The 9,120-nt window shown below is 42.9% G+C and overlaps 1 protein-coding gene across 2 annotated transcripts; it reads right to left on the reverse strand.

The window, feature by feature from the left end:
* Positions 1 to 762: 762 nt before the first annotated feature.
* On the reverse strand, positions 763 to 8,235 carry RPL7 (ribosomal protein L7). Of its 2 annotated transcripts, none has more exons than XM_049822119.1 (7): positions 8,127 to 8,235; positions 7,062 to 7,164; positions 6,386 to 6,552; positions 5,591 to 5,728; positions 5,097 to 5,206; positions 3,756 to 3,966; positions 763 to 825 (listed from the first exon to the last, which is right to left on the reverse strand). In XM_049822119.1, the coding sequence occupies exons 1-6, from the start codon at positions 8,138 to 8,140 to the stop codon at positions 3,758 to 3,760; spliced, it is 741 nt and encodes a 246-aa protein (XP_049678076.1). In that variant the 5' UTR covers positions 8,141 to 8,235; the 3' UTR covers positions 763 to 825; positions 3,756 to 3,757. The 2 variants fall into 2 exon arrangements, with proteins under 2 accessions (XP_049678076.1, XP_049678085.1); XM_049822128.1 differs by having other exon boundaries at positions 3,751 to 3,966.
* Positions 8,236 to 9,120: the final 885 nt, after the last annotated feature.

Genomic DNA, 9,120 nt, shown 5'->3' on the forward strand with positions numbered 1-9,120 from the left:
TTGTGAAGTAGTAAATACAGCTTGCCTATAAGTGAGAAAAGGATTTCAGCCAGAGCAGACGTGACTTGTTGATCTGTTGTACCAAATGTCTCAGCAGGCTAAGGCCCCTCCAGTGAAGTGCTCACAAGAGAAGTTGGTCCGAACACAGTTAGACGTTTTACCAGCTCCAGGGTTTCTAATCTGTACTCTGCTAGACCTACACATTATCACCAACTGTTCATTTCCTTATGAATTCTGTGGTCTCCACTTCTACACTATCTGAAATATAACACTGCAAACAGATTTTGTAAAGCTGAGTAATCATCTAGAATGTGGAAAATAATTTTCTATTTTGTAAAGTATTTCACGTTTTCTTTGGTAAAACATAGCTGAAGATGTTCAGAGCTGGAAGTAATTATTACGATCTTAAAATAAGGATCTTAACATGTTAAGAACTGATTTACCCTTGCCTCTTCTTTACAAAGAAAACCTTCTTGCACAGCTTTCTTGTGCACTACAACTAAGCAGGAATCCTGTCCATGCAACAGCATACAGCTCAGTTTGTCATTTACTGTACCTTTCATCACAACAAAAATAAGTAATTGTTGCCAAACACATCTGTTACTTGCATTAATCCCTCCACATTAAGGTGAAACAGTATTATCTATACACTGCTAATTCAGACTATACATGGCTCTTTGAAACAGGTTACTCCAAACTTAACTTAACCACCACCACTAGAGAAGAGGACCACATAAAGAGACCAATCGAGATGACACACTGTTTTGTGCAAGATGGCTTTATTAACAGACCAGAGTTTGAAAGATTGCAGCTGGGCATCTGAATCTGGAAAAAAAAAAAAAAAAAAGATTAGACATGTAGATCTGAAACTATGGCTACCTGAAGACTTAATACATTTCCACAGTTTATAACTTGGGCTGAAAATACTAATTTTATTTCACTGGATTTAAAACTTCAGTAGTGTTGCACACAATAATAACTTCTATATTAACATCTCTTCACTCAAACCACAGATATCAAGTGCCAGAACTACCAGGATAAACATTTCTACCTTGAACTATTGGTACCTATTTTCCTATTTGTCTAAAATGATACCGGGGGGAACTTGATACTGAGGCATTATGCATATTCAAACTTTTGCTGCAGTAATTTTATTTTCAGCACATTTCGGGGACTGTTTGCATACAAAAATGAAAGCAAAAAGCAGACTTAAGACCAGTTTCTGTACAGTTTGCTTCAGAGCTAATGAAATTCAGTATCTTGCCAATACTGAATTGTCAAAATTCAGTGTCAAGTACTATGATCTTTTTCCCCAATCTATATGAAGGAATCTGTACTGGAAGTCTGTATTATTATTTTTTTAATTTATTACTTAAGTGGTAGTCTCAAATAAGAGATCAAGACAAATAGCATGAAACCACCTACTTATAGGGAAGAGGAATAGTTGTCTTCAGATACATGGCCCTTCAGAACGACAGTACTTAAGAGTACTACCGATACCTCTCATCTGAACCTACTGCTCTAGTTGCCCATTACCTCAGTACACATGACAACATTTTTCCTACATGTAGGTTACTTCTATTTTAAATGTGGACTCTATTCAGAGGAGTAGGAAAACAGCAGGAACAGGAAGTGCAGGATATAAGAACAATCAGTTATCTTAGCTTTACACCAGATGTATGTTTGTTCGCAGTCCAAGCAGAACAACTAACTGCTTATAAGAGTAAAGTAAGAAACTGCAAGGTCATCTCCTGAATTAAAAGATGGAGTAAGGCCCTGATGTCTGCTACTTGCAAGGGATGCTGAGCTAGAAGTCCAATGAAAGACACGAGCAACCAGCTGAATATTGCTAGTCTTTCTGCCAACATATTACTCCTCACAGGCATTTATAGCCACTGCAATAGTGAACTAGAAGTTTCCGTCCTGTAGGAAGGCTCTTGAAAACTCAAGACTACCAGTATACTTCTGGTGTTTGCCAGTGAAGATGGAGGAGAAAGGATCTACACAAACAGAAAAGCTGCAAGGTTTCAATTAAAAATACCAGTTTCCATCTTATGCTCAGAAGCCAGACAGGAGCATGAAGTGAAAGCAGTTTTGATCAATCTCAGTTATGAAGCCTCATGCACTAACCTAAGGGAAACATCTGCCACTACTGAACTTGTAACAGTTTGTGCCACTGGCAGCAAAATTCCTACAACAATGCTAGCATAAGTAACATAACACCACCACAGGCACCAAACATTACAGCAATTCTGCTTCTCAAAGTTGTACTTCTTTCCATAGTTGAGCTAAAAAGCTTTAGAAGAACACTGTCTGCAGTAAGCGGCTATTTTCCTAAAGCAGAAGTTTCCACATGCCATGTAACCAGTGCTTTTACAACTCTGCTGCTTCAGAGATGGAGACAACAAAACGACATGCAAGAAGTTTGGAGGAATGGAAACTGAGGAAGCACAGTCTACAAAAAAGCTTCAAGAAAAAAGGCTGTCAGTCAAATGGAAAGATATTTCATAGATCTCCTTCAGCTCCTTGGACAGACAGCAGACCTCAATGAGCTCAACTTGCTATGCCTTGTTGGCTATAAAAACAATTTTTGAAAGGTTTTAAAAAAAAAAAAACCCAAAACAAACCACAACTACTTCCCTCCCTTCAGAAAATTTAATTTCTGAGAACTCATTTATCAGCAACTGCACCTGTTTTAAGCCGTAAAGTCACATCACTACCCACTATTTTTTTATTAATCAACCCTCTGAAAGTTAGGAATTCCAAGTAAACTGCACATCTGATTTCTAAAAAAACCCAAAAACCAAAAAAAACCACCACAACCTCCCCAAAACCTCACAAAACCACAAAAAAGACAAATAAACCAACCAAAGAACCTTCTTGCCTTTGGAGGAATCAGTTTGGGGAAAATTGGGTCTTTTTAAAATTCCAGCATATCTGTCACACAAAAAGGGCATTTATCTTTGACTGGAAATAAGATATGGGTAACAGGAAAGCTAGTTTAGTGTGGAAAAACCAATAGTAAGTACGAGAACTCTGAAAAAAGTTTTGGCTTTGAGTGCCAGAGGCTTCTCATCAAAGCAGGAACAGCAGAGTGACAATAGATGGTAAGACAGATTGAACTAGATACTAACTTCAAGACTCAGCTGTCACTGTCAAACTGCTTTAGGTGTTAATAAACCTTCCCATTTCTAAAGGATAGACTATTCAAATGGGCAAATTAGTCGTTCAAAAAAATCACTGTTTTGGTCATGTTAACATGAAAGCTTACACTGAATCATTTTGAAGCTTGAACAAGCTCAAAACTTCAACCATTAAAATGGTCTAAATCGATAATTTAATTTCTCCCAGTCCTAAACAGGTTTTTATAGCAGACATCAGACAACCTGAAAAAACACTGTACTTGCAATCACAAGACTTGATCATATTAAGAATTCCTTAACGAAAGCTGAAAATTTTAGCCGAGATCTCAGGCTAAATCATAAAACCCCAAAAAGGTTTTAAAACAAGTTATTGGTAATGTTTGTACTTCCTAAACTTATCAGCTATAATGAAGATTCAATTCTTCACAAATCTTTAAGCTTTAGTAAGACTTTAAAAATAAAATCAGAACACTGTCCAAGTAGCTTTATACTGTAGGTACCACCCAAGCATGAGTGAATAGACATTAAACCTTAATGTTTAACCAATAATGGCAGCAGCCTACAAAAGCAGAGATGGATCAGTGGCTAGTACTAACTTTGGTAATACCTCACCATTAGTTCATTCTTCTTATGAGTCTGTTGATCTGATCTTCTCTGTTACCAGCATCCCCACCTTCCACGAAGTGGATCGTTTTCTTCTTCATGCCACCCCGAGGAGAGGACAACTTGAAGGGCCAAAGGAAGTTGTTCACAACTTTGAAGTTCTTGCCAACAGTGTAAATTTCATGGATCACATCTTCCATGCAGATGATGCCAAGCTTACCTAAAATTCAGAAACATTATTTTCAGAAAGGCTACAAAGCCACTGGTCAGTAACAAGCTAAAAATTATCAAGCTATTATTGTCCTATCTCCTTATTTTGATAAATTTCAGGAAGTCAGAAAGCACCTGCTCTGTCACGACACCCATGACTGACTTTTCCAATTAAAATGGATTCACTGCAGCCAACTCAACATTATTTAGTGGTTACATTTGCCAAGAGGCATCAGTTTCAGCTGGTGAGTATTTGTAGTCAGCAATGAGGAACAATAAAAAAAAAAAACCACTTAATGAATCCTAGGAAAATAGACTGTGTTCTTTAAAGAAAAGCTAGATTAAATATGTGTAAACCATAGTTGTGTGTAGCTCAGGGAAATTCACTGAACTACTTACTTATGCTGCTGAATAACACAATAGCATGTTTCCTTAATGCCTTTCCAGAGTCTTCAGTGACATGTTACCTAACTGCTCGTAAAATACAGTGCTAAAAAGGAAAGTGATTATAGCATAATACTTCCACCTTTAGAATCTGATTATCTATTGCACTGGAAAAGGAACAAACATGACAGTCTAGTTTGAAGTGATACACAAATCAAGTGCTTTCATTCCTGGCATGACTGGAAGAGGAGCCTCCTAGAGCAGTCTATTTTCTGACAACTGACCCCTATGAGTTTGGGTTTTTATTGTGTGGTTTTTTTTAACTAAGTATACTAATCACTTTTACTAGATAGTTCTGGCAGGAAGTTTAAAAAGTCTGTTTACCAGACCATGAAGGTCTAAGAAACAAACAATGCCTAATATTAAGTTTGATACTTCAAAGGTATGTATAGTAAGCTTTTTTCCTGTTGCAGCACCTTTTCATTACTGAAAGATCTACTGACCTACTAGAGGTCAAGGAGCTTACATTTAAAATTACAAATTTAAAAAACTAAAATTTGTTTCTTTACACTGGTTTTCAGTACTTTGTAACAAGTTACTTCCAGCTTGCTTTGTATTAAGCTATTAAGGCAGAAGCAGAGATTATTAACCAATCACTACTATTCTCCAGAGACAAATAAGGATAGTTGTCCAGCTCTGCACTAATCATCCAAATGCAACAAGTTGTTTTCTTGTTTTAAGTGAAGCAGTATTTACCAAGGCGTTTCTGAATCAGGGAATTATCAGTAAGAGCAATGCGCTGCTTGTTGATCTTGCCATAACCACGCTTGTAGATCAATTCATGCACAGACTTCAGATTGGGATAACTGAAACAGTCAATTAAAAAAAAAAAAAAGAATTGTAAGTCTTTGCAAGCCACATTCCAATTTAACATCCCCAAAGGAAACTTCAATAACAATTAATTTAAAATCATTTCAGCACATCCCAAATGTAAATACAAAAGCAACAAAGAAGCAAATCTTACTCGCACCAAGTTCTCTAGAGCACTAGTACGAGAGTGTAATCGTACCTAGCAAGCATTACCTTTTAAAGCACTGCCTTAATCACATTTTCAATTCAAAGCAGAGAAAGCACACAGAAGATATAAAAAGATTTAGAACACAAGGGAAACCTGCAGGTCTAGAGTAGCAAACTGCAAAAGGGGCTCAACATTTGCACCCTGATTCGACAAAACTGGCCATTTCACTCACCCCCATGCTATATAGGGTTCAACAATCCGCAACATGTTGATAGAAGCCTTGTTGAGTTTTACAAACGTGCCATTAAAAATCTGACGCAGGCGAAGAAGCTGCAACACCTTGCGAACCTTAGGGCTGACACCATTGGTACTAGAGAACATAGGAAAAAAGCCTCAATTATCTACATCCCAGAAAACACCAAATATCAGGTTAAAAAAACCACAACAGTATTGTTCCCATATGAAAAGCATCACTATTTTACCAGTTAACACAAAGGAAGCTTAGTAAATTATTTACCATCTCCATATATTTCAGTATTAAGTTAAAACAGATCTATTTCCATGAAAAGAATTGAAAAAAACATTATACTGAAACAATTTAGAACTGTCCTTGTGTTCTCCTGAACATAATTCTTCCAATCACACTTCTGTTAGCATTCTGTAACACTTTACCAAAGGAGAGTTAAACACTTCAAACAAAGCTTAGTAGAATATGAAGGAATACCAGCATGTAATTTTTATCGAGATTAAGGTGAAACAGAACAACTGTCTGCACATATGTGTAGCCTTGTCACCTTCTTAAAAATCAGGGATTCCTAAAGACAGTACACAGAGCCAGCATAATGATTTTGCACTTAATTAAATAACCCTCTGGTGCAGGTACGACATACTGCCAACAACTTTCCAAACCACCAGTGGAAGGCTTGATTTTATTTACATATGTAAGCCCTCAAAACAGACAGATAACAGGAAAGCCAATTTCAGCGCTTTTGAACATAAAATTGTTTACACCTACGTTCAATCTTACCCTCTTATCCTGATCACAAATGCCAGTTTTGGTTCTGCTGGAACGTAGTAATTGCCAGCTTTTCGGGCCATCCTGGCCATACGGATCTCCTGCCTATACATGTGCCTGTACTCCTTGTGGTAAGCTTGGGCTCTTGCATAGATGAGTTTTCTTTGTGCCTTACGGAACTGAAATCAATTGAAAATTACTTAAGATTACATTAAACCTATTAACACATGAAAATCACCTTCAAATAATGTACCATATTCTAGAACTTGCCAGAAATAACACAGATTAAAGGAACATCTGCCTGTATCATGGAGTTTAGAATCACTCTCAGTGACAGTCTAGAGAATCTGGAATACTGTTACACAGCAGGGCTGCTTTACCTTTAACAATGTTATCATGCACCAAGCTTACTCTCACAAAGGCTATACTCTTTCCCTTGTAAAAGGCTTACTTTAATCTTATAAACAACTGTACACTTTGCCTTTAACTCTGCCTAGAACTGGTTTGGCATTGACAAAAAACCCCCCATACATTACTCCAAAACATTAAGAAAATACCAACACACTAGACCTAAATATTGTAAACTTCCGTAATGCAATACATCGGCAGTACTAGCCAATACATCGGCAGTACTAGCCAATACTGCAACAGATATACAATTCAAGTTAAAGACTCATGAAATATTCACCTTTTTTATAGCCAACATCTTCTTCTGACGTTTGGCTTTTATAGCTGCATAAGCCTGCCGCTTTTTCAGCAGGCTTTCTGGTACAGATGGCACCTTCTTTGCGCTAAATGAAAAGGGGGGGGGGGGGGGGGGGGAAACAAAAAAACAACCAACTCTTTTAGCTGATATGAAGAAACTGGTCTTTAAAGTTACACATGACAAACTCCAATGCAAACTCTTAACACGACGCGTATGCAGGCCTCACTGCCTTGAGCCAGTTCATCAAGGCATCTTCCTTGTTTCCACTGTTACGAGACCTCAGTGCAGCTTGAACAGATCACCTTTTATACTAGACAAGGAAATCTGACAGACTAGCTGTTGAGCTGCACACACCCTACAGACACTACCGTAAAGACTAAGACGGCTTGAGTGACAAGAAGTTTTTACCCTAGTTTGCTACAGCCCAATGTGTAATAAAACAAAGTGTGTTTCAAGCGCATCTCTTTCAGATCAATAAACGTTCCAACAGGTGCTTTAAAAGAAAGATTAATTTAGCAGTATTCTGAAATTTATTTCACAGGACTTTAAACTTACTAAGGTTTTAAACTCATAGATGCGGCAAAACTTGCAAGACCAGTGTGTATTGAGCCGGAATTACCCGGGCGAGCTCCGACCCTAAGCCCGCCCGGCTATGTCGCCTACTCAAGCCGCACACCGCTCTGCGCACCCTAGCGCGGCACTGACCGCCCGCCCGCCCTGCCGGCAGAAACCTTGCCGCCCCAGGTCCCTCGCCCACGAAAACGGCGCTTGGGGGCCAGCTCTCCCTCCCCACCCGACCGAGGGCCGGCGGGGAAGCAACCGCCGCCTGCGGAAGGGACACGACCGGCGGCGACTGCATCCCCGCCGCGCTGGGCCCTACCCTCCCGCCGCTCCCGGCCCCAGCCCACTTGAGCCCCCTCCCGCGTCGCCGGCGGCAGCCTGGCGACCGGGGAGCGGTGGGCAGCATCCCGGTGGCGGGGGCGCAGAGCAGACACCGCCGCAGCCGCCGATGGCGGCGGATTATCCTGGGGTAGGACGGCCACTTACTCCTTCTCCGCCATGATCAGCGCCGGAAGAGAGAGGGCGGGCGCATGCGCGGGGCCGACTTAACCCGTCTGCCTGCGCAGGCAGGGCCCTGGGCGCCGGAAGGACCCCGGGTTTGGGTGTCCGCGGCGGTGCCTGACCGCGGTGCGGGCGCCGGGGTGGCCGGCGAGTGCCTGAGGTAAGAGCACCCGGGAGCCGCCCTCCGCCCGGCGGGGCCGGGCCGGGCCTGGTTTGGCTGTGTCCGGGGCCGGGCGGGAGCCGCTCCGTCCTCAAACCCCGCATTCCCCGCAGGAGGCTGCGGGCGTGCTCTGCGGAGAGCCGGGGCGGCGGCGGGGCCGCCAGGCATCTCGTGTAATGCAGGGTTTCCCCCGTTTCGGCCTTAAGCCCCGCATCCCGCATGGGAAGCCTGCGGGGCGCTGCCTCCTGCTTGCAGCCCCGCCAGTGGTTCGTAACCGGGCTCCTCCTCCTCGTCCTCGGGGGGCGAAGCGCTTCCCGCAGGAGAACCCGGGGCTGCGGGGGGCCGCCTCCCTCCCTGCGGCTGGATGGAGCCCCGCCGTCCCCCGCCGTCCCGTGAGGAGCACGGCTTTCGGCTGACTCGGAGGGCCGCCGCCCCCGCTGCCCTGCGCCCAGGCCCGGCTCGCCCCGAACCCGGCACCCGCAGGGCGGTTCAGCAGGACGCGCGGGGGAACGGGAGCCGCGGGCTCCGTTTGTGTCGGGCCGTGGTTTTACTGGGTTGGGTTTCTTCTCGTTGGGTCTCTTCTCGGCTCGCCGTGCAAAAATACTGACGGCGGAGACGGGAGAAGGGAGGGGTGGTTGCGGGAAGCTGTGCTGCCGGCGGAGCTGCCCATCGCAGCACAGCAGCTTTTTATTTGGAAGGCTGCTTATGGTTACGACCGTGGCTCTTAGGCCTGATCCTGTGAACGCCTGCCTGTGCTCTTCAAAATCACCCTCCGGGGCACCGGCCCAGGCACGCCACTACACACACGAGGGGAGAAGG

This window comes from Accipiter gentilis, chromosome 2 (assembly GCF_929443795.1).
Source record: "Accipiter gentilis chromosome 2, bAccGen1.1, whole genome shotgun sequence".
NCBI classification, from domain to species: domain Eukaryota; kingdom Metazoa; phylum Chordata; class Aves; order Accipitriformes; family Accipitridae; genus Astur; species Astur gentilis.